At 42.6% G+C, this 25,775-nt stretch overlaps 1 protein-coding gene across 4 annotated transcripts in view; it reads right to left on the bottom strand.

Moving 5' to 3' along the window:
• Positions 1-25,775, bottom strand: part of SPECC1 (sperm antigen with calponin homology and coiled-coil domains 1) — a 192,425-nt gene that overhangs the window by 84,054 nt on the left and 82,596 nt on the right. For 3 of the 4 annotated variants that reach the window (XM_062215713.1, XM_062215714.1, XM_062215712.1), the window contains exons 4-7: positions 24,477-24,550; positions 23,929-24,107; positions 5,558-5,703; positions 4,116-4,216 (exon numbers count right to left, since the gene is read on the bottom strand). In XM_062215713.1, the coding sequence (XP_062071697.1) occupies positions 4,116-4,216; positions 5,558-5,703; positions 23,929-24,107; positions 24,477-24,550 (500 nt within the window). Of the gene's footprint in view, positions 1-4,115; positions 4,217-5,557; positions 5,704-17,400; positions 18,762-23,928; positions 24,108-24,476; positions 24,551-25,775 lie in introns of those variants that run through there. The other variant, XM_062215715.1, reaches the window with a different exon arrangement.

The raw sequence follows: 25,775 nt of genomic DNA on the forward strand, positions 1-25,775 counted from the left end.
ACTACTGAAATACATGAATACTGGATACTTCAGATCAGCACTGTTCAATCAATACTTCCTCACTCAGCAGATGACCTTTAACACTTGAATTCCATTTAGAGAAGTAAATTCATAATGCCATAAACCAGACTGTTCCTGCCTTTCTTTAGTGGTCACATTCTGACATTATCCCTCATGGGATCAAATCTCTTCCTCCAGAGTGTTACCTTAGGATTAAAACTTTGTCCTTTAATTTATGTTTGATGGCATACCTCTATCATTTGTCATCAGTGTGTTATCTCCAGTCATTTAATTAGAATGAAAAAGTGGTTTTTCTCAAGTATGGAGATAAAAATCTCAAAATGCACATGATATAAACAACCTTAGAAATAATTTAACACAAACTCTTACAGATAAGAAATTGGAAGTCCAAAAGGGAAAATATTTTTGGTATATGAATCTTTTAAAAATATATTAAGGGATGTTTGTTCTACATAAGACCACTGGTTGAACTCTGTAATCAATGCACAATCATTCTTAGGCATTTAAAATTAACAGAAAAGTGATCTCTGTTAAACATAGGAGTGGGAATAAGAGAGGGAGGAGATATATAGGTTGGCACATGCTCACTCGGACTTACCTCCAATGGTGGAACCAGAAATGTGCCAGGGGATTTCAACTCAATCTTACCAAGGAGGCAGGTACCAATGCCAGCACACTTGGTAAAGTGATAAGTATAAATATACAACCGATCAAAAAGATAGGGTATGTGTCGAAGAGATTTCACAAATAAGACCAGTGTAAGCAAATAATGAAGGATAGAATTAAAAGGGAGAGTATGATCCTGCAGGGGAAGCAGGACACACAGCAGACTCATAGAATGGCAAACGCCCAAAACAGCACTCCTGCCTCAGAATCAACCCTTGGGACATTCGGATCTGGCTAAAAGGTCCATTAGAGTCTCACAGGCATGGAAAGCCATGACACGGTGGCAAAAAACAATCTAAATGAAAGATCCTGGTGAACAAGACCCCAGCAAAAGGAACAGGCCATCAAGGAGAGAGGCGCCTTTCTCTGAAGGGAGGAAGGAACCTCCACTGTGATACGGCCTTGACTAAACAAGTTCAGAGTCGGTGAACTCAAGGGGCTTCCATAGCCTAGACAGCTCATAGCAAGAGTCTCGGGTGATTGCTGATATCATAAATAAGAGTGCCAATTGTTAAATCAACAACGGGAGTCACTGGGTACATACTCCCCACGTAGGATCTCTGTCCTTAATGTGTTTTACTATGAAATGTAAAAACACTACTAGTTGAACAGTACCCTATACCTTGTGCGGTTGTGTGAGTGCAGCCTGTTGAAATCCTTGCTTAGTATATACTAAGTTGATCTTCAGTATATGAAGGTAATTGAAAATGAAACTCGATAAAGGGCGGGATGGGAGAGGGTGAGGGAGAGGGGAGGGCCACGGGAGGGAGGGAGGTGGGGGGGGGAGTCACAACAATACAAAAGTTGCACTTTGTAAATTCACATTTATGAAATAAAAAAAAATAAAAATATATATATTAAGGGAGACTATTTTAAAATCTAATAAAGAGGGGCCAGCACGGTGGCATAGCAGGTAAAGCCACCACCTGCAGTGCCAGCATCCCATATTGGTGCCGGTTCATGCCCCGGCTGTTCCACTTCCAATCCAGCTCTCTGCTGTGGCCTGGGAAGGCAGTGGAAGATGGCCCAAGTCCTTAATCCCTGCATCCAGATGGGATACCTGGAAGAAAATCCTGGCTCCTGGCTTTGGATTGGTGCAGCCTCGGCCATTGCAGCCGCCTGGTGAGTAAACCAGCAGATGGAAGACTTCTCTCTCTCTCTCTCTCTTTCTCTTTGCCTCTGCCTCTCTGTAACTGTCTTTCAAATAAATAAATCAAGCTTTAAAAAAATCTAATAGAGAATATTTTAAAATCTAGAAGACATTCTAATGCAGGGAACAAAAATCCTTAAAGCTATAAAGGAAAACACTGAACACAAAAATGCACATTTTTTTCTTTAGTAAACTTTGAACAAAGTTAAAACAAATAGTATCAACACATATAAAACAAATGTTTAGAAAAAGCACACTACATTTTACAAGTAAGAAAAAGACTATATTTTACAGCTTAAAAGAAAAATGAGTGAAGCATCGTAAGCGATCAAACACACACATACACAGAGAGAATGGCCTGTGGATATATGAAGTGCTTAACCTTACTGCTGAAGAAAGTTAAACAAGGTATCATTGTTCACTTACTCAAATCCTTAACATTTACAAAGGATGTCAAAATTCTGGGAAAATGGCACTTGATATATAGTGAGTAGAGTGTAAATTGAAGGGCAATGTATATAATCAAGCTTTTCCAATGTGTCACAACAGAGGAAATGCATTTTCTTTTCTAGTAATGCATTTTCCATTTCTAGCAATCAATTTGTGTCAGATCTTGGGACTTGCTCATGTGAGTCCATTCTAGTCTCTGTGGGGTGATTTACTGGAAAGCAAAGAATCTATTTTTCCAAATGCCTTGAAAGCTTGGGTTCACTGGGGCCGGTGCCGTGGCGCACTAGGTTAATCCTCTACCTGTGGTGCCGGCATCCCATATGGGTGCCGGTTCTAATCCTGGCTGCTCCTCTTCCAGTCCAGCTCTCTGCTGTGGCCTGGGATAGCAGTGGAGGATGGCCCACGTGCTTGGGCCCCTGCACCCACATGGGAGACCCGGAGAAAGCTCCTGGATCCTGGCTTCAGATCAGCACAGTTCCAGCCGTTGTGGCCATTTGGGGAGTGAAACAATGGAGGGAAGACCTTTCTCTCTCTCTCTCTCACTGTTTGTAACTCTACCTGTCAAATAAATAAATAAATAAATAAATAAAGAAGAAAGCAAGCTTGGTTCACCAAGCGACGTAACTTCTGTCGACTGGGCCCATTCTTGGAAGATCTAGAATGTGCAAGGGAGGACAGGCCTGCCCTTCTACAGCTTGCTATGAAGGCATTTGGTCTGGGTGTCTGTCATAGATTGCACCTCTGGCAGTGTGGTCTTAAAGCTGACTGTGGATCGTATAAGTGGTAGTCATGGGTAAGCATTTAGTTTCTGCTTCTGGTAGAAGTAAAATCTCTTAATGGAGCCAATTCTTTTATTTTTTTAAGATTTTATTTATTTATTTGAAAGAGCTTATCTATCTGGAGAGGAGGAGAGAGAGAGAGAGAGAGAGAGAGACAGAGACAGACCTTTTATCCACTGGTTTGCTCCCCAGATGGCAGCAATGACCAGGGTTGGGCCAGGCCGAAGCCAGGAGCTTCATCCTGGTCACCCACGTGGGCCGCAGGGGCCCAAGCACTTAGACCATCTTCTGCTGCTTTTCCCAGGAAGTTAGCAAGGAGCGGGACTGGAAGTGGAGCAGCCAGGACACAAACCAGAGCCCAGAAGGGATGCTGGCATCACAGTGTCTTTACTGACTACACCACAATGCCAGCCTCTTAATGGCTTGACTCTGAGGTATTCTGGGGACCGTTCCTGGAGCTCTACGGCCTTCTCCTCCAGTGCAGACTACGGCCTTCTCCTCCAGTCCTTCCAGTGCCAAATCCCCTGCATTAAAATCCTCTCTGCTTAACTAGCTAGAGATTCCTGATTTTTCAAAATGAATTATGATGCACTTAGAAACAGCCCCATGGGTGGTCAAAAATTCATACAGGGACTTTCACTGTATTACAATAATCTAAATCCAAAAGAACCTAAATTCAGTCAATAGAAGAGTGACCAAATAAATACCTGCATAATAAGTAGGAATGAATTACTTTCTAAATACTTGATATTTAAAGACATCTCTGACATATTTCTTCATTTATTCAAGGAACATTTGTTGAATTTCTATTATGATATGACTATGCGCCAATAACCAGTGTTCTACACAAGAGATATAACAGTAAACAAAATAAACAAAAATCCCTGCCCTCATGGACTTATATTCCAAGGATAAAGTGCTGGAATAATGTGTAGTATAGTTCAGGTTATAAAACATTCTTTCTACACACACACAAACATGTGCATACAGGAAAACACTTGGAAGGATGCACAACAAACCACACGCTGATTCTGGGTCACTTCTCATACCTGCATCGGAGAGACAGCAGCTGCTGGAGCAGTCCGCACTGGTATTCCGCTTAGGGGACTTCGGGGGGTCTTATGCACAGAAAGATTCTGCCCACCTCCACCTGTCAAGAAAAGACATTGGGACATACAGGTGTTCTGCTTCAAAACAGCAGATCCTAGTTCTTGACCAGTTCACGAAGTTTAGTGAAACATTTACTCTATTTTTCTTTTCTCCTCTGGTTTAGGGTCAAATTAGGGAAGGGATGGCGGGAAGAGTTAGCTGGGCAAAATGTAGGCCCTAGTCACAGAGAACCTGTGGAAAAGAGAAAGTGTGTATGTGTGTGTGTATCTACGGGAGGAAGGAACAGACAGGTTCTTGTACAAACGATTACTGTTGATTCATTTTCTATCCTCACAGACTGACTCACTAGGATTTCATATCTTTCAGTCTGTGTAGCCTAATCTTCAGCTGATTTTATGGCAGACTATTTTGACAGAGATAACCAGGTATATCCTAGGATTACCTAAGACTCTCATCTTCCAATATAGTTGCATGTTTGTTGTAGTTAAGGGAAGAAACATAATGTTATTATGGAGAGATGCACATTTTGTTTCTTGTATTTACTATATTACATGCGTCTTTCTCATATATGCGATAAGTGTGACTAAAGGGGAGTCGTGAGTCTGTCAGACTGTTCCAGAAAAGGGTGGGAATGCACCAAGGGCAGGAGTGACAGAATTAGCACCAAAATTCACACATAAGGCCAGGCAGAACAGAGTCTAACGGCACAGTGTAAGGTGAGGATGGCTGGGGAAGATGGGTCTGGCATTGTGACACAGTGGGCTAAGCCTCCACCTGTGATGCCTGCATTCCTGAATCAAGACCCAACTGCTCTGCTTCCAATCCAGAAAGCAGCCCTGCCACCCACATGGGAGACCTGGATGGAGTTCTAGTTCTAGGCACCTGCCAGGCCCCACGCTGATTATTGTGACCACTTGGAGAGTGAACCAGAGGATGGAAGATCAGCTCCTCTCTGTGTTTTTCTCTCCTCTCTGTCACTCTTCCTTTCAAATAAATAAAAATAGATCTTTAAAAAAAGAGAGAGAGCAAGAGAAAGAGTATAATTTACAGAAGATTGAAGAAGGCAAATAGTAGTGACCTGAATGGCTGTGAGAGGCAGAAAAGGAAGGTAGCAAGGCGCGAACTCGAGCTAGGGAGGAGGTGAAGACAGGGAGGAGGCCATATATGTCTCACTTGTGAGCCAGACTTTCCATGGTGCCTCACTAAAGCCTCAGGCCCTTGCACACAGCACACACACTGCACAGCACTGCACAGGGCGTGATCTCAAAGGAGCCCTTGAGGTCGCTCCAATGTGGGGGCACAGTGGGGTACAGACAGTCCTGACATCTCAGGTCAAGCTCTGGAAGTGGAGTTTTGCTTACGGCAAAACGTGACTAAATACCTGAGCGTCCCAAGTCAAACGACTTGATCAGTGACTTGACGGTGGTTGCAGACTCAGCAGGTGCTGGAGAAGTCCTGTTGACGTAGACGCCATGCCACCGGCCAGCCACGTCTGCCTCCAAGGGCTCTGGCTCTTCGTTCACTGGTCTGCACAGTAAAGAACACATCAGACCCAGAAGGTGGAGGATGTCCCCACGTGGACACAAAGAAACGGAAGGAAACTGACGTGCAGAAAATGAACACAGCTGGAGGAGAATCCGAAATTTAAAATTCTATTTTTCGTATCAGTCTGGCATCTTGAAGAAATAATGTAGATAGATAGCATGGGCTCCCAAGTTTTTAAGATGTTTTCTTGGGAAAATGGCCAGAAATAATATACATATATTTAAGATGACTTGACGCTAGCCCTAAATAACAAGTACATGAGTCTTCTCTGAAGACTTTTAAATACACAGACACATATTGAGCTTTCTGTGAATGGTGAGTGCAAAGGACTTTGGGTTGTCAACAGGTGTTCCCAACCCACGCAGAATATGGAGGTTGGGAAGATGACGCCTCAGGAGGCCCCTGCAGCTGGAATTTCAGATGTAATTTATGTTCCACCAATCTCAAAAACTTGGGCAAGACCTGGGTAGGGAAGAGGTGGGGCACAGGGTGTCTCTATGCTGACAGACTGCATCAGAGACACAACACTTCTGGTGCTGGTACTTGCAATCATTACTTCCCAGCCATGCAGGCAGCCTCTTCATCCCAAGGCTGCCTTCATGGAGATGGAGGCAGCAGTTCCCTTGGTGCCCTAGGCAGGTATTGAGACTTTGGGAACTGTTCCTGGGAGCTCAGCCTAGAGACTGTTTCTTCTGCCCTCCCCACACTTCTGTAAGTCACTCAATACATTTCTGCCCAGAGCAACCAGAGTCAGTCCCCTCTACACAACGGGGTCCTGAGTCATACACTGCCCTCTGTAAGCAGCAGTGGGGAACGGGACTCCAAAATCGCTCGGCGATTCCGAGGGAGTGGAGCTCCTGCTCTCGCCCACATTTCCTGGTATGTTCTTCATGTGGTTTCTAAACCCAAGCACAGACTCAGGAAGAGTACTATGAAGACAGCTCATTTGATTCAATCCTCTCATGCGTGGCTTCCCCATCCAGGGGACTTTGCATGTCATTTAATCTCCCTGTGAATGAACCAAGACAAAGACTTCCAATCTTCTAACTCTAAATCACTGCTCTTTTTATTATATCACATTGCTGCAGCTGTTTTGCAGAATGACTAAGTTATGAGAAAGCCTCAAACAGGCTATTTCTGGTAGTATATTTTAATAAGGTCAGAGGGAGTTTAAAATATTTATTTACTGATCTTTTTGAAATTAATCTGGCTACCACGGTTGAATTGTTGAATTTGATTTAATTATCTAAGCCCTGCATTCAACCTGAATACAATAAATTTAAGTGAAATACAACTTAAAATAGTTAAACCACTCTGTCCTGCACTCCTGCCTCCATAAACCCCTTTCAAAAGCAAAAAAAAAAAAAAAAAGAAAAAGAAAAAGAAAAAGAAAAGAAAAGTCAGTGAACTGAAACCATAGGGGTCCTATTTTTTTAAAAAAATTGTTTTAAAAACTTATTGAAAGGAGTTGGTTTTCCCATTTTCCCCTTTGTGTTACACAATACAAAATCAGATGGTAAATATGTAGAAAGAGAATGAGTCAGATTAGGCCTGGGCAGGAAAATAATTTTCTATTTCCATCCCAGCCATTCTCAGGAAGCTCCTCAACAAGCCAAATGGGCTTCTTCTATAAAGGTTCATTCAAATAATCTGGTACCAAAAGGCCTTCAAGGAAGATGACGTTTAAAAATGCACTTTGTGTCATTCGTCAACAATTTAGTAAGAAGCAAACGGAGAATGCTACATTCTGCTGAGGTATCCAAGTGTGATTCAAAACATCAAATGATAATCAGGAAGGCTCAATTAGACTTCCTAAGAAAACAGCAAGGCAACAAGAATCAATATCCAGGACTCTTTCCTTCAGATATCCAAAGACAATATTTCAAACAATCATTCTTCTTGGCTGGAACAGTAAAACAAAGTATGAGAAAACTCTGTTAGTTATTTAAGTGGATTAGAGAAATCTCCACCAAATTCCATAATAGCTATTTGCATGTGCTTGTGTACAAATGCGTGTTTAAGAGGGATCCACAAAGCCTGACTTGACTAACCATAGAAAACAATTACTGAGAATGCTATTGGTTTTATTAGAACAGGTTTAGCATCCCTAATCAGAAAACCAAAACTTCAAATTGCTCTAAAACTGCTAGCTTTTTGAGCACCTACATGATGCCACAAATGGAAAATCCCACACCTGACCCCAATGTGATGGGTCACCAGCAAAATGTAGGTGCACTAAAAATACTGTACAAAATCACCTTCAGGGGGCCAGCACTGTGGCTCACTTGGTTAATCCTCCGCCTACAGCGCCGGCATCCCATATGGGCACAGAGTTCTAGTCCCGGTTGCTCCTCTTCCAGTCCAGCTCTCTGCTGTGGCACGGGAAGGCAGTGGAGGATGGCCCAAGTGCTTGGGCCCTGCACCCGCATGGGAGACCAGGAGGAAGCACCTGGCTCCTGACTTTGGATCGGTGCAACATGCCAGCCGTGGCGGCCATTTTGGGGGGTGAACCAATGGAAGGAAGACCTTTCTCTCTGTCTCTTTCTCTCATTGTCTAACTCTGCCTGTCAAGTAAAAAAAAAAAAATTTCTCCTCTAAAAAAAAAAAAAGAAAAAAAGAATACAAAAAAAAAAATCACCTTCAGGCTCTATATATAAGGTGCACATGAAACACAAATGGATTTTATCTTTAGATTTGGGTCCTATCCCCAAGATGTCTTATTACATATATGCAAATATTCCAAAACCCAAAACCATTTATGGTCCCAAGCAATGCAGATGAACACTTCAATCAGAAAATAAGCTTGAAATTCCTGACACCAGCCTGTCTTAGAATTGTCTTAGAAGAGTAATAGCCTCAGCAATAAATGGAGTTACTACATATCTTCCATTCCAAGGCAAAATAAAGGATATTAAGAAAATTTAAGCCTATATAGCCAGGTATTTTAGCAAAGTCATTAAATAAAGAAAAAAACGCAAGGTACCACATTGGTAAGAATTTCTTCAAGACTAGTTATTGCCTCTAAGGCTGATGGTAGGTTCTAAAGTCAACTTATAAAATAAAAAGCACACATCTAGTCAAATAAGCCTTGCAAATTCTTTAGGTCATCACAAAGTACAGTTTCCAGGGTTTTGCAAGTACTAGTGTATGCAAACATACACTATTTCAGTAAGTTTAACACATTACCTTTCCCTATGGGCATCAAATAGTCTGCTCTTTATCTAAAATAGTAGCCACACTTAACAAAAAGAAGGTAAGTTTCCTATCTGTTCTCAGCATATAAAACTACAATAAGAATTAATAAATTCAGGAAAATAAATATGTATATGAAATGATTCCACTATACAGGGTATTTCAAAAGCCTGGGGAAAATGGAATTGAAAGATAAATTTATTTTGGTGTACAAGAACTATGGAATCCACGCATATGAAGATTCTTTCAAAAAGTTCATGAAAATCATGTTATAAAGAAACCGCATGGATTGCAAAATTTTGGGGCAAAATAAACTTTTACTTCCGTTATTCCATGAGCATTTTGAAGTATTCTTGTACCACATGTCTTAAAAAACTTTTTTGAATTAAACTTCCCACAAAAATCTAATGTTAGTAACCCTTGTGTTAGGAGGAAAACTGGACAAAGCTCACAAGGTTTATAAATGATGAACCTTGGGTGCAAGTCCAGCTTTGTTTGGTAACACCACTAGCAATTTTTCTATAATACATGAGTGTTCTGTGAAAGGCACACAGGATTCCAAATACAATAATCATGCTGATGTTATTTACTGTTAAAACTTATTATAGATTTAAGAAAAATTGCTACCAACACTTATTTTCAGTGTTTCATCTTTATACAATAATTTGCTCTTAGGACGTGGTGACCCATACCTGAGAATGATGGACGGTTGGAGACCAGATCACCTGATACATGAACACACGCACCCACCAGCAGGCAACAACAGTTCCCCTCAACCATGGCAAGCTGTGCGTCACCTGCTCACTGGACGCTGGTCGTCTATGGTCTTTTACATGTCTAATATTGTAACTTAACACACACATCGGCAATGGTCCATTGTATTCCTTGTTAAATACAGAACAAGTTTCAGTAGTGTTGATTTTCTACAGCATTTACTTCATCAAGGTGCCACTTGGTGTTGTCATCTACTTTGACCCAAGCACAGGTGAGTTCCTGTACATATTTTTTTTCTCAGTACTCAAACATTAACTCCATTTGGGTAAGGACATATTATGCCACTTCTACCTTCACAAACAGCAGATTAAGATTTGTAAAAAGGACCACGTGCTCACAACCGCCAGGCCTCCTTGAACACGCCAGCAGAAGCCCAGCTCCAGGCTGACTCCTGATCACCTCCCTCTGCCGCTCTAGCTTTGGGACTACTGTCTCACCACCTGAAGTTGTGGCCCCTTTGTCTCTTGCCTCTGTGCCATTACTCATTCTATGACCTTACCTGGAATGTAACTTCCTTAACATACTTCTTAATGTTTTTCACAAAACATTTCTGAAAGAAGTTTGTCACTTAAAGAGATTATGACATATTCTGTCTCTTAGGTGCCAGACAGTATCTTCTGATGTTCATTTTCACATTTCAACATAAAAATACATAGTAATAAAGACAAACAGAGCAAAATAACAACTTGGACACAAGCCTCCTTATCTCCAAATCCCAACAAGAAGAATCAAAGAGACAGTATTACATCAGCAATGGGAAGGAATCGTGTTTACCACTTGGACTTTGAAGAATTTCTGCCACATAGAGTAGGAAGGGGAAAGTGGAAAGAAAACTCCAGAGACTTTCCTCTAATTCTCGTCCAAAGAAAATGGAGATGGGGAAAATCCCACTGAAGTCTCGTATTTTAGATGCCCAGGGCTAGAGAGGTGCATGAAGCCCAGAGAGCACGTAGCACATTCTCACAGAGATCAGGAAAAGCCCTGGCTGGCTGAGGAGAGGTGGGTCGCCCCAGACACACGGGCAGCTCAGGAAGAGCCATTATATGGATTCACCAAGCAAAGGTAGACCCAGGACGCTAGTTCCCACATTTTGGTTTCACCAAAGAAGAAATTGGGTGCAGATAAGTTTCCTTTACTAGGTACCAACTCCTTCTGTACTCTCTTGGAGCTTCTGTGTCCACAGTATATGCATTACACATTGACCTTAAGGAGTCGTCCCTTCATTTAAGGTATGAGAAGATTCTAAGCATCAGCAGTCATGTCAGTGAATCCACATACAATGTACACTCACTGAGCTCAAAGGTCAGGCCCTGACATGTGGTCACCTAAGCAAGAGTTGGTGATGGGCAAAAACATTCCCTGACCTATGAAAATATTTCATAATATAAAAAGGATAACGGCACTTGAGAGAACTAACACTAGTAAATGTACAACAAAAAACAGAACTAGATCCTTGATAGCATCTACCTTAAAATTCAATAAAATAAAAAAATGGGGCTGGCATTATGGTACAGCAGTTTAAGCTGATGTCTGGGATGCCAGCATCCTATATCAGAGTGCTAGTTGAGTCCTGGTTATACTGCTTTTTAAAAAAAAAAAAATTTTTTTTTTTTAAATTTTTTGACAGGCAGAGTGGACAGAGAGAGAGAGAGACAGAGAGAAAGGTCTTCCTTTTGCCGTTGGTTCACCCTCCAATGGCCGCCGTGGCTGGCGCACTGCAGCCGGCGCACCGCACTGATCCGAAGCCAGGAGCCAGGTGCTTCTCCTGGTCTCCCATGGGGTGCAGGGACCAAGCACTTGGGCCATCCTCCTCTGCACTCCCGGGCCACAGCAGAGAACTGGACTGGAAGAGGGGCAAGCGGGACAGAATCCAGCACCCTGATTGGGACTAGAACCTGGTGTGCCAGCGCCGCAGGGGGAGGATTAGCCTATTGAGCCATGGCGCCGGCCTATACTGCTTGTGATCCAGCTCCCTGCTAATGTGTCTGGGAAAGCAGTGTAAGATGGCCCAAGTGCTTGGACTCCTGCCATCCATGAGGGAGACTGGGATATAGTTCCTGGCTTCAGGATGGCCCAGTCCCAGCTTTTGTGGCCATCTGGAGAGTATACCAGCTGTCTCTCTGTCACTCTACCTTTCAAAAAATAAAAATAAATCTTAAAAAAAAAGAAAAAAATAGATGAAAGATGACATTTAAAACAAAAGGTTGATTTTAAAAGACATATCAGCAATCTAACAATCTCATTATACATGTCGTAAGGTAGAATTCACTCAGAAACGTAAGAAATGAGGGAACGTTTGGAAAGGTGTCTGAACACAGACAAAATGAACAAGGTAAATGTGGATTTGGCAAGCCAAAGATGGTTTTGGAATAAATGCTGCTGACATGACTGGCTATTGGCCTGTAAGAGAAAGAACCAGAGCTCACATTAGATGAAATAAAGACAGCTAAAAAGGCTATATGTGTGTTCACACACACATGCATGTGTACCTGCACATGCTTTTATTTGCATAAGGCTGGGGTAGGAGAAATAATAAACAAAAAGCCCAGAAACAATAAAAAAAAAACCACTGACATTCCATAATAATATGAAACTCCCTATGGAAAGACAATAAAGTCGAAAGATCCATAATACACCAGCCTAAAAATAGACTCCTTAATGACTCATAAATTAGTAAGAAAAAAATCAGCTCAGTGAAAAAATACGCAAAAGTGAACCAGCAATTTTTAGGAGAGAAAATGCCAGTGGTTAGAAAATACATAAAGATATGCTCAGTAAACAGACATTTCTCAAAGGAAGTCATACAGATGCCCAACAGGTACCTGAAAACATGCTCAGCATCACTGATCAGGAGGGAAATGCAAATCAAACCACCAAGAGATACCATTTCATTCCAGTTAGGTGGGCTATTATCAACAAGACAAAAGATACCAGGTGCTGGTAAGGATGTGCACATTGTTGATGGTGTTGAAGACAGTATGCGGGTTTCTCAAAAAAAAAAAAATACTAAAAATAGAACTACCATATGATCCAGCAATCCCATTACTGAGTTGTATCCCAGGGAAGTGCAATCAACCCAAGAGACATCTGCACTCCTATATCTACAGCAGCTCTATTCACAATAACTAAGAAATGGAAACAAAATATTTTGAGTGTCCACTCACTGATGAGTGGATAAAATACAGTACATCTATCTAGACATAAAATCTTGTTAGGTCCAGCAACAAAGATGGAACTGGAAGCCATTATATTTAATTGAAACAATCCACAATAAGCAAGATCTCACTCATATGTGGAAACTAAAAGAGTTCATCTCATAGTTAAAATAGCAGTTACCAGAGGCTGGGGAAGAGTTGGGGAGAGGGATGAGAAAAGGCTAGTGGGTACTAAGTCAGACAGAAGTAGTTCTGATGTTCTATTGCACAGCAGGATGACTTTATTTATTTGTATACTTGTTTAAAATTTCTATTTATTTTATTTTATTTATTTAAAAGCAGAGAGACAGAGAGAGATACAGATAGGTATCTCCCACCTGCTGGTTCACTTCCCGAATGCTCACAACAGTGGGACTAGGATAGTCACGAGTCAAGAATTCATTTACCCAGGTGCATGGCAGTGACTCAACTACTTGAGCCATCACTTGCTACATCCCAGGGTGTGCACCAGCAAGAAGCTGGAATCGGGAGTGGATCCAGGACCTGAACCCAGGCACTTCAATATGGGATGCGTGTGTCCCAAGTGGCAGCTCAAATGCTAGGCTAAATGGTCACGATCATTTTAAGTTGACTTCATTTTTTTTTTAAAAAAAGTGTTTGTTTCCATCTACTTGAAATGCAGAGCCATAAAGAGAGAAAAAGACACAGAAAGAGAGAAAGAGAGAGAGAGAGAGATCCATGGTTCATTCCTCAAATGGCTGCAACACCCATGGCTGGGCCAGGTCAAAGCCAGGAGCTCAGAACTCCATCCTGGTCTCCCTTATGGATGGTAGGGGCCTGATCACTTGAGCCATTATCTGCTACTTCCCAGGATGCAGCAGCAAGAGGCTAAACAGAAGCAGACTTGAACTGGCACTTCAATATGGGATATGGGGTGTCATGAGTCATGGCATAACCTGCTGTATCACAATGCCCACTCCCTAGGATGACCGTTTGATAATGAGAATACACTGCTTATTTCTCCAAAAGACAAAATAAAACCTAGAAAAAAAGGATGTTGGATGTTTTCACCATGAAGAACCGTTAAATGTTTGATGGACATGTTTATCCTGATTGGATATTATACAATGCATACATGTACAGAAAACATGGTGCCCCACAGATATGCACAATTTCTTAAGAAGTATTTATTCATTTATTTTATTTATTTGAAAGACAGAGATTCCCATCTGCTGGTTCACTCCCCCAAATGCCTGCAACAGCAAGGCATAGATACCAAAGCCAGGAGCTGGGAACTCAATCTAGGTATCTCATGTAGGCAGCAGGAATCCAACTACTTAAGTCATTACTGATGCCTCCCAGGGTGTGCCTTAGCAGGAAGCTGGAACTTAGAGTGGAGCCGGGACTTGAACCCAGGCACTCTGGTATGGAATGGGGCATACCATAAACCATCTTTTTTTTTTTTTTTTTTTTTTTTTTACAGGCAGAGTGGACAGTGAGAGAGAGAGAGACAGAGAGAAAGGTTGGTTCACCCTCTAATGGCCGCCCGGCCGGCGCGCTGCGGCCGGCGCACCGCGCTGATCCGAAGACAGGAGCCAGGTGCTTATCCTGGTCTCCCATGGGGTGCAGGGCCCAAGCACTTGGGCCATCCTCCATTGCACTCCCGGGCCACAGCAGAGAGCTGGCCTGGAAGAGGGGCAACCGGGACAGAATCTGGCACCCCGACCGGGACTAGAACCCGGTGTGCCGGCTCCGCTAGGCGGAGGATTAGCCCGTTGAGCCACAGCACCGGCCCACCATAAACCATCTTAACCACTGCATCAGACACTTGCCTTGATATGTATAATTTTTAGGTGTCAGTTTAAAATTTTAAAAATTATCTTTAAAAAAGCTCAGGGAAATCCAAATTAAAGTGCTGTTAAGATAATAGTTTTTGCTTATCTTGTTGGCAAAAATTAAGATTAGTGCCATGTTCAGCTGCTAAGGCTATGTAGAAGTTGGCACTCTCATCAAGGACAAAATATCTCCATTCTCAGGTAAGTAATCTGGTAGTATCTATTAAAATTAAAATTGTGCACTTTCTCTAATGCAGAAGTCCCATTTTTAGGAATTCATCCTAAAAAAATAAAAACACAATTACACAAGATGGTGTGAATAAAGACTGATATTATAGCATTAGTCATAAAGGAAAAAAAAACTAGAAAAATCACCTTAATGTTTATCAGTAAGACAATATTTGACTATTCTAGGGCATGCTCATCCTGTGGAATATATGGAGCTACACGGACAAGATTTGGCCTAGCAGTTAAAATGCTAGCCCAAATGCCTGCACCCCATTTCAGAGGGACCAGCTCTGATACTCACTCTGATCCCCGATTCCAGTTTCCTGCTAATGCAGACCCTGGGAGGCAGCAGTGGTGACCCAAGGGATTGGGTTTCTGCCTCAAGTGGCAGACATTGATTAAGTTTCCCCGCTCCCAGCTTTGGCCCCAGGCAGTGGCCACTGCAGGCATTAGGAAGTGAACCAGCAGATAGGAGCTTGGGCTCTCTCTCTTTCTTTCAAATAAATAAATAAAAATTTTAAAATTTCCATATATTGATATAGAAAGATGTTCACAATATATCAAGTGCAGAGTATTGTAGAGAACATAATCCCATTTTCATAAAAAAATGTATAAATGAATACTATCATAGATTTTAGTAAAGTGATGAGTAAAATATAAACATTAACACTAATTATCTTATTGGGTGGTACCAGAGGAGAAGGAAGTTTAATATTTTTCTTCATTTCTCCATTTTAATACTAATATATTTAAATATGATTTCATATTTCAGAAAAAATCAATACATTAAATAAGCAACAACATACATTTAGACTTCAAATTCCATATATCACATTGTCTGATACCCTGGAGTTTTTGCCTTAAAAATTAATTGATGCAAAATAAGCATTTTTGCTCCAGGTCTTCTTATTTGAATAATGAAATTATTAAAAATTACATTCATAGTCCATATCAACCACCTATGATTATATTTAAAGTCCAGCCTATATCTACCTCAAATTCTAGATATTTGATGTGGCCTTTAAAGTTCTGTAACCAGGAGTGGGCATTTGGTACAATAGTTAAGACATGCTTTGGGGGGCCAGCACTGTGGCATAGCATGTAAAGCCTCCGCCTATGGTGCTGGCATCCCATATGGGTGCTGGTTCGAGTCCCAGCTGCTCCACTTCCAATCCAGTACTCTATTGATAGCCTGGAAAAGAAGTGGAGGATGGCCCAGGTGCTTGGGTCCCTGCACCCGCATGGGAGACCAGGGGAGGCCCCCGGTTCCTGACTCCTGGCTCCAAATCGGCCCAGCTCTGGCAGTTGCAACCATTTGGAGAGTGAACCAGTGGATGGAAGACTCTCTGTCTCTGCCTTTCTGTAACTCTTTCAGATAAATAAATAAATAGTTAAAAAAAAAAAAAAAGATACTCCTTGGGATGCCCAAATTCCATATTGGAGTGTTTGGGTTTGAGTCCCAGCTCTGCTCCTGCCAGTTTCCTGTTAAAGCAAATCTTGGGAGGCAGTGGTGAAAGATCAAGTAGGTGGGTCCCTGCCACACACCTGGAGTTTTTAGTTTCTGGTGTTGGCCTGGCACAACCTTAGGGGTACTGTGGGCATTTTATGAGTGAGTCAGCAGATAGGCTACCTCTCTTTTTTAAAAAATATTTATTTGAAAGTCAGAGTTACACAGAAAGGAGTGGCAGAGAGAGAGAGAGAAAGTCTTCCATCTGATGGTTCACTCCCCAATTGGCCGCAACAGCCAGAGCTGCGCCGATCTCAACCCAGGAGCCAGGAGCTTCTTCTGGGTCTCCCACATGGGTGCAGAGGCCCAAGGACTTGGGCCATCTTCTACTGCTTTCCCGGGCCATAGCAGAGAGCTGGATCGGAAGTGGAGCAGTGGAGTCTCGAACCGGTGCCCATATGGGATGCCGGCACTTCAGGCCAGGGCGTTAACTGGCTGTGCCACAGCAACGGCCCCATCTACCTCTCTTTTTCGCTCTCTGTATTTTGCCTTTCAGAAGAAAAATTATACTGATTGAATAATTTCAAATATAAATAAAGTTCTGAAACTATACTCATGAAAAAATTAGAACAAAATGACACAAAGACCCTGCAAAAATGCAGGCAGTGATTACAAACCTCTTGGGTGCCTGCCTCCTTCAACATAGTGCCTGGTTCCAGCCCCAGCTACTCTGCTTCCAGTCTTAGCTTCCTGCTACTGTGACAGCAGCAGGTGACATTTCAAGTACTTGGGTCCCTGCCACTCATTTGGGAGACCAGGATTGAGTTCTGAGCTCCTGGCTTTGCCCTGGCCCAGCTCCAGCTACTGTGGGCATTTGGTGAGTGAATCTGCAGCTAGAAGATTTGTCTCCAACTCTCTCTTGCTCTCTCTTTCTGCCTTTCAAATAAAATGAAAAATTAATACTTATTTTAAAAAAATCAAGCAACAGACTCTTCTAAATAACAACATATTTATTTAGTACTTCATAAACATATATAAAAATATCCAACAGTACCTAGAATAAAGACAGATTAAAATAGGAGGTGCAAATGTAGCTATGCCTTTTAAGTTGAGGTTGCATTTTTCTTATTGTTAATATTTAAAAACACCTGGCAAGTGAATTTTAAATCATTCTAAGACTTCTAAGAATATAGATTCCAACTCTACTACTAGCGACTGTACAAGTGTCCACATTATTTTTACAGAGAAGGCAGCCAGCATCTTTTTTCTCACACCAGGTTAAAATTTTCTAGAGATTCTGAGCTCTCCAGTTTGACGCCCTGAAACATCTTCCTGAGTATGAAGAGCATTCCTGTTCCTGATTTTCCTTTTATTGGATAGTAACTCTTGTCTCGCCCTATCCTTTGGATGATATGGCTAACAACCCTACATTGTAAACTAGCTCCTCACAAGAGAAGCACAGGTTTTTGCCTGATGGAGGTTGTTGAATTTGGAAAGCGATCCTCCCATCGTATGAATGTCCAAAAGTTTAAAATCTGAGTTTTGGATCACTCCGAGTTGTACACGTCTGCATTGACCGTCGGTAAAGTTTCCAAGGTAAGCTTATTAATGAGGCTTCTGTTGTAGTTGTCCTTCCTCAGTTTTCAGTTGTTTCTCGATTAGTCCTGTCACCGTGCCTGCGTATGTGACTTAAACTACAGCCTTTATCATCAACCAAACATCGATTCACATGCGGCTCAACAAAGAGTCTAGAAATCAAACCAAAGCTTAGTAGCTGCTTGTCTCAGATGAGGTAATGAAGTCAGACCCCAGCTTGAAAAAGCTCAAGTGAAACTTGATATCAGGAAGCAGAACTTTCTAACTTCGTCAGAGTGAGCATCACTGCAGGCAGCTTCTTACTTTGCATTAAGTAGTGTGAATTCCGAGATTATCTGACATTATATTCAGAAGGAAGCATAAAAATAAATGCCAACAAGTAGAACCCCAGCATCGGCTGCATTCACCACGCTCAGAACTTGCTAAGGCGCTAATCCCTCTCAACACTCTAGCTGCATATAAAACATTTCTTTTTCACAAGAATCAAACTTTGTTTTCAGCGTAACTTCATTTTATTCTTCAAATAAAAGACTGCTGAATCTTCTGAGGAATAAAAAAGAGGGAGGGCTCATCTTTGATCATGCAGTGAGTTGATTCCAAAATGTAGAAAAAAAGGTAAAAGAGACTTGATTGCAATGATTGTGTGTGCAACAGTGAATGTTACAAGGAGACAACTGGGCTCTTTATAAAGAGATAATTTCTCCTGTGTACATTCCCCCTTTCATACAGAAATGGCTGTGGTTTCCAATCATGGCAAGGGCTGGGCTGTCTTTCTTCCACCACGTGCTCTGCTAGCTGACAGAGACCATGGAGCTGTGAAGATAGAAATGGGAGGGAAGGCTGGTAAAGGAGTGACTTAAGGCAACAGGATCTTAATTTACTAAACACAAAAATGTCCCACAGGGGAATGCTAATGTCCAGAGTAGGCCAACGCATCTTCGTTCCTACTGCTCCAATTCTTAGGAAACCAAAGATTTTCAGACAGAGAAAATGCCAAAGACTTCAAATGCCTTTATGCAACTTCCACCAGAAATTTCTTCAATGAAGAACTGTGTTGGTGAAGTGGAGAGTCCAGGATGAATAACATAGGGCCATCTGAAATTTACAGAAAAGCTTGTGGTTCCTCTACTGTCTGACAGTCAAGGCCAAAAAAAAAAAAAGATAAAAATTAAAAAAGATTTCTCCTATTAATACAGCTCAAAAATCCTAAAGGCCTAAGGGAAGCTTATGTTCACATTTTGCAAAGAAAATCTGTAAAGATGGGGTCAGAGAGCACGGAGCCGGACGTAGCTCTTCAGAACTGTAGACTATTTAATGCATAAATGTGAATTTAAACCATGAAAAAATAAGTGGCATGTGGGTGAATGGAGCATGCTTTCTGGAGTACCGGGACATGAAAGGTCCAGTTTCAACATGGAGGACCCATAAAATGCTAAAGGCCCCTACAGTCATTCAGAAACTGCTGCCAAGGCCCAGGAGAACTGCTCCTCTCCACCAGGGCTGGGGATCTGGATCAAAGCATTTGCAGCAAGAATGCCAGAAGAGATTTCTCAGTGACCCAAGAATATGCACCTCCAATCTCCAACCTCCACCTCCGTACTTGCCCTCTCAACAGCAGCCAAGGAACACTGAGCAGCTGTGACCATCAGAGCTCTCGAGAACAACACAGAGGGTGACACAGGCACACACGGATATTAGGGACAAGGCAGATGTGTACATGTGGCATTAGAAGCCAGTTCCAGCAGAGTGTGCACGTGACAGGCCATGCTACTCACTTCAGAGATGACACTGCAAGAACCAGTGGGTGGTACAAACAGAACGCTTTTGAATCTTACGCATTTTATTCTGGAAATTAATACAGTTACATAGGCACAGAAGTCAGTGTATTTAGTGACCTCCTTTTAAGATGTTTTCTATAGATGCTTACTAGTGCTACCCAATAAAAACATGGGCTGTCACCCTAAAAATAGTGGCATTAATGGCCTCAGTCTGTCCTTGCTACTGTCATGTACTGCACATCGACAATTTCTTTCATTCAAAAGACTATATGTAGCCCACCAAATCATGGTGTTGGGCTTCCTGTGTGTTTTCTGTCTGTCAGGTCCCAGGACTCAATCTTTCAGGAAAAAGAACTGATGTTTCAATTTCACTTAGAGTTTCCATTTCAATGACTTTCAACTGTCTAAATGTAGAAGAGCCAAGAGTTGAGGAAGCTATTCATTACCCCTTTATACATTAATTTGTATGTGTCCAGTACAACAGATCACTTTCAGGTCCATAAAAAACATATCAGTTTGTTCAAATTTCTAAATGAGGAATACCAGGCTCCCAAACCACAGCTAAGACAGAGATGCCATTGTGTGAAAAGGTTCAAAGGATGGCACCAGACGGATGGTACAGTTGGCATTTTGGGTTTCTGACTCTCCCACTACAGGTCAGCTGACCAACGGGTCTCAGAGAATGGCAGAGCTTCCAGGACCCTGAAATGCTACTTGCTCTCAGCTCCTCACTTAACAGCGAATGGAGCTAGGCCTGGGAAGGAGCCATGTCCATTGGTGACAAAGATGGGTCTACAGTCCTAATTCTCCATCAGTTATTCCAACTCAAATAAAATTATCCTTGAGAACAGAATGAGATTAATGAAGATCATTAATGAGTTTAATAATATCCCATTTTGTTTCAGTAATGAGTTCTTCATAAATAAACGCTAATTTGAATCCCTAGCCAGGCACACTGTTTGCCCACCTACCAGCCAGACTCTAGCAATTCTTTCCAATGTCCACCTATGCACAATGTGATTATGAACCAGTTAATCTCATGTCATGATCAAGGTGCTTTCTGGATGCTCTTACCTTCTCTTAGTTGCACTTGGAGGACCTCATCAAGAGAATTCTCTGCAAATTCTTTGGCTATGGCTGAACCAAGAATGACTCTTGAGTTCACTGACAGTTACATGACTGTCAGAGTCACACAATTTCCAGTCAAGAACTCATTCAGCCAAGATGGAAGCACTAGATTGCCTCAGGAGCTTTGAGTGTGAGTTGGTTACAATTCTTGCTTGAGAGGTGGGTTCGGGAAGTAGCTGAGCCATCAGTGAGTAACTTTCAAAGAGTCAACTCTATAGAGGAGGCAGGTTTCCAGAGAAGGGCAAAATCAGATAAAAACCCACCATAGGCAGCTGTCTCAAATCTTGCCAAAGGCCATGACAGGCAAGAAACAGCTGACATCTGGTTTTAGTAAAATGCATTTTAGTAAAATGCCATATTTTGATTTGTGGCAGTTCTAAAATTTTCAAACATCAGAATTGTCATTGTGGCGTAGTAGCTACGGCTGCTGCCTGTGATGCTGGCATCCCTTATCGGCATTTGTTCGAGTTCCTGCTACTCATCTTCTGATCCAACTCCCTGCTAATGTGCCTGTGAAAGCAGTTTAAAATGGCCTAAGTACTAGGGCCCCTGCACCCACGTGAGAGACCTGGATGAAATTCCTGGCTCTTGGCTTTCACTTGGCCCAGCCCCAGCCATTGTGGCCATTTGGGGGGTGAACCAGTGATGGAAGACCTCTCTCTGTGTTTCTCTGTCTCTTTCTGTAATTCTGCCTTTCAAGTAATAAATAAATATTTAAACAAAATAAAATAAAAATTTGAAATGTTTTGTGATAAAGAATAAAACGCTCAATTTGGGAGGCAGGGTTTGCAAATCACTGGAAAATCAATACAGGAATATTTTTTTAAAGTAAACTTAAATTTGAAGATGTAAGATACAGCATATGGAGCCCTAAATTATCAGGATACACACAGATTCCCTGTTATAGTAGTGTTCAAGTTGTATGATCTGGTCTGTATCTTAGAATCTACATAACAATTATATAGAATCTTACATATAAACTGTTTAGGGCTACCATGGCAATTCAGGACTTGTCTTTCACCATTTATCTTGAAAATAATGTGTATAGGAAGCAATACAAGTTATGACTTTGTTCCTCTTCCAAAGACAACATGGAAGCAAGACAAATAGCCAAATAAACAAAAGCAGACACAAAAGCAAAGTAGATAGAATGACCTCACAATCATTTCAACAGCGAATACTATGACATCTCGTTTTCCTATTCTTCTTCCGTCTTTACTTAAAATTCACATTAAGAGGCCAAAAGATTGAGGTGTGCCGGCACCGCGGCTCACTTGGCTAATCCTCTGCCTGCGGCACCAGCACCCTGGGTTCTAGTCCTGGTTGGGGCGCTGGATTCTGTCCCAGTTGCTCCTCTTCCAGTCCAGCTCTCTGCTGTGGCACGGGAAGGCAGTGGAGGATGGCCCAAGCATGGGAGACCAAGAGGAAGGACCTGGCCCCTGGCTTTGGATCGGCGCAGCACACCAGCTGTAGCGGCCATTTGGGGGTTGAACCAATGGAAGTAAGACCTTTCTCTCTGCCTCTCTCTCTCTCTCTCACTGTCTATAACTCTGCCTGTCCAAAAAAAAAAAAAAAAAAAAAAAAAGATTGAGGTGTGACTATGAAGTAATGATCTTGATTTCTCCAGAGTGAATTATGGAATTAGCTACATGACGTATCTTAATCCCTTCTCTATGGATCATTTTCTATAAAATTTTTCTATAAAAGTGATGAGCAAAAGAACATGGGAATTAATTGGAATGGGTTTGATGGAAGAATCAAAAAATTCTAAAAAGAAATCTACTAATTCCAGTGTCACTAAATTCATGATAATAGAACATCAGAACCAAAGATTCAGATGCAAGTCAATGAACAACCCCTCTGAACCTGGAGAATATGGATAGATGAACACTCAGAATCCATCCAGTACATTTGACTTAAAAGACTACTAGGTTTTGTATTTTAAAAAATCTGAAAATTTGAAATAATTTCCTAGTATTCAAGAATCTTAAAGTTAAGGACACTGAGGGGCTGGTGCTGTGGCACAGAAGGTTAAAGCCCTAGCCTGTAGTGCTGGCATCCCATATAGGCACCGCTTCAAGTCCTGGCTGCTCCACTTCCCATCCAGCTCTCTGCTATGGTCTGGGAAAGCAGTAGAGGATGGCCCAAGTCCTTGGGCCCTTGCACCTGCATGGGAGACCCAGAGGAGGCTCCTGGCTTTGGATCAGCTCTGCTGTGGCCATTGCAGCCATTTGGGGAGTGAACCAGCAGATGGAAGACCTCTCTCTCTTTCTGGCTCTACCTCTCGCTATAATTCTGTCTTTCAAATAAATAAAATAAATCTTCAAAAAAAAAAAAAGTTAAGGACACTGATTCCTGATGGGGAAAAGATAACACTGCACTAGTTAAAGCCGAAAATAGTGTTCCTAAATTTGCCTGAAAGCCATTTAAATTTTAAATAATAATTAACTTGGAGCTCATTTCAGAAATACTTTTCTCTTAAACATCACTATTCAGTAGTGAACCTCTGTGTGGTTCCCCTTGAAAGAACAGAAGGGAGCATCAGGCATCCAGCAGACGCTTGTTTCCCACGCTCGTCCTCTGTAACAGAGAGGGGTGTGGCAAGGGTACTGCCAGTAAGGAAGCATGGCCCTGGGACAGCAGGAGTGAGTCCTTTAGCTGAGGGCAATTCCCTTGGGAGTGATTGCAACTTTCCCCACTACATAACAGTGACTTACATAAGGTGCTGTATTTGTATCTATTAGTGTGCACTAAATATTAAGGGGCATCCTAGTTATTATTTGTGTTCTTTAAGCCTAGGAGGATATTTGGCTAGAACCTTTCCTATGTATACAAGGGAGGAGGTTTTCCAATGCCTTATGCCAGAGAAGGGCAGTGACTGAGCCCTAACTGGAATAGTGATGGTGGTGCTGGCCGTGATCCTACAAAAGGAATCACAGAAGCTGGCACAGAGAAACATAAAAGCACCCCATCTCTCCACAACACAGCCCCATGCACAGAGATCAAGTGAGAAGCCAAGCGCTATCCAGGTGCCCGTCAGATCGTGGAGGTGTGGCTCCCCTCTTGTCACCAACCTGCTGTGGCCCTGCATGTCCCCCAGCTCCTTCTGCAGCCTGGCGTTCTTCTCCTCCTCCTCCAGCAGCCTCCTCTTCACAGTGCGCAGCTCCTGTTGGGCCTCACACTTGATGTCATTGGCCACCACCACGGCGGTCTGCAGGTCTGCTTGGAAGCGCCTCCATTCCTCAGTCTCCTCCTGAAAATGCCAGAGTCCACACCCGCATTAGACAGTGCCAGCACCGGCACCTGGGCAGGGCTCCAGGGTCCCCGTGTGGACCACTGAGGAGGGGGCAGCAGTGCTCAGCAAGACCCCACTCTCATGGTGTCTTTTCGCTGAGAAGCAGCATGGGTGGGAATCACACGTTTGTGTCACCAGAGTCCTCCATCCTAAAACTCAATGACTGCTTTAATTTTACTTGATGCCAACCAAAGACCTGTGATACGGAAAGCAGACTAGAGAGAGTAAATGGAGTATTCTCCCCAGGTTTCCAAACCTGAGATGGGAAAGATCTAGAGTGAGATGACAGCAATGGTTCCCTGTTCCTGGCTGTACCCCGCACCTCACCTTTATCTGCTTTGTCAGGGTCTTCAGCTGCCTTTCCAAGTCTGACTTCTGTTCCTCCAGCTTGATCACGTTACCTAGAAATAAGCAATTGAGACAGGGTTGGAAGAGCTGGGAGACTCCTGGGAGAAGGTAAGCTGGGTAGCAAAGGGGCAGCTCTGGATACAGGCTTGTACATCCATCCATTCTTTTTTTTTTTTTTTTGACAGGCAGAGTGGATAGTGAAAGAGAGAGACAGAGAGAAAGGTCTTCCTTTTTGCCGTTGGTTCACCCTCCAATGGCCGCTGCGGCCGGTGCATCACGCTGATCCGAAGGCAGGAGCCAGGTGCTTCTCCTGGTCTCCCATGCGGGTGCAGGGCCCAAATACTTGGGCCATCCTCCACTGCCTTCCTGGGCCATAGCAGAGAGCTGGCCTGGAAGAGGAGCAACCGGGATAGAATCCGGCGCCCTGACCGGGACTAGAACCCGGTGTACTGGCACTGCATGGCGGAGGATTAGCCTGTTAAGCCACGGCGCCGGCCCATCCATTCTATTATAAACTTGATTTTTAGCACCCTGCAAACTGGGAACCAGAAGTAGGAAGTTCTTTTAAGATAGAGAACTATACAATGTAGAAAACTTAGGTTGTATAACCATATAGCATTATGGAAAGGTCCTTAGTAATCACTCACACTTCCCACACCTACCCCAAGGACTCCCTGATTTGCACACAAAATCATCCTGATGTTCTTTATAACTCTCAGGTATAAGGCTTCTGATAACAGAGAGTATGACCGGTTATTACTCCCATGACTTCTTTTTAAAAATTAACTGACTTGAGAAGCAGAGAAAGCAGGCTCCCACCTGCCGGTTCACTTTCCACATGCCTGCAGTGGCCAGGGGGAGGAAAGAACTCAATCCAGGTCTCATATCGGAGGCAAAGAACTCAGCTACTTGAGCCATCACAGCTGCCTTCCAGGGTTTGCATTAGCAGGAAGTTGGAGTTAGGAGTTGCAGCTTGGAATTGAATGCAGGTTTTTCTATATGGAACACCTTAACCTGCAACTTAATGGCAAGGCCAACTGTCTACCCCTTGCCTCTAGTGACTTATATAAACCAGCTTCTATGGTTGTTGTTCTTTTTTTTTTTTTTAAGATTTTTTTTTTTCTTGAAAGGCAGAGTTAGAGAGAGGAGAGGAGAGACAGAAAGAGGGGGAGATCTTCAATCTGCTGGTTCACTCCTCAAATGGCCACAATAGCCAGGGCTGGGCCAGGCTGAAGCCAGGAGCCAGGAGCCAATAGGTGTGGGGGTCCAAGCACTTGG

The sequence above is a fragment of the Lepus europaeus genome, chromosome 18, assembly GCF_033115175.1.
Source record: "Lepus europaeus isolate LE1 chromosome 18, mLepTim1.pri, whole genome shotgun sequence".
In the NCBI taxonomy this organism is placed as follows: domain Eukaryota; kingdom Metazoa; phylum Chordata; class Mammalia; order Lagomorpha; family Leporidae; genus Lepus; species Lepus europaeus.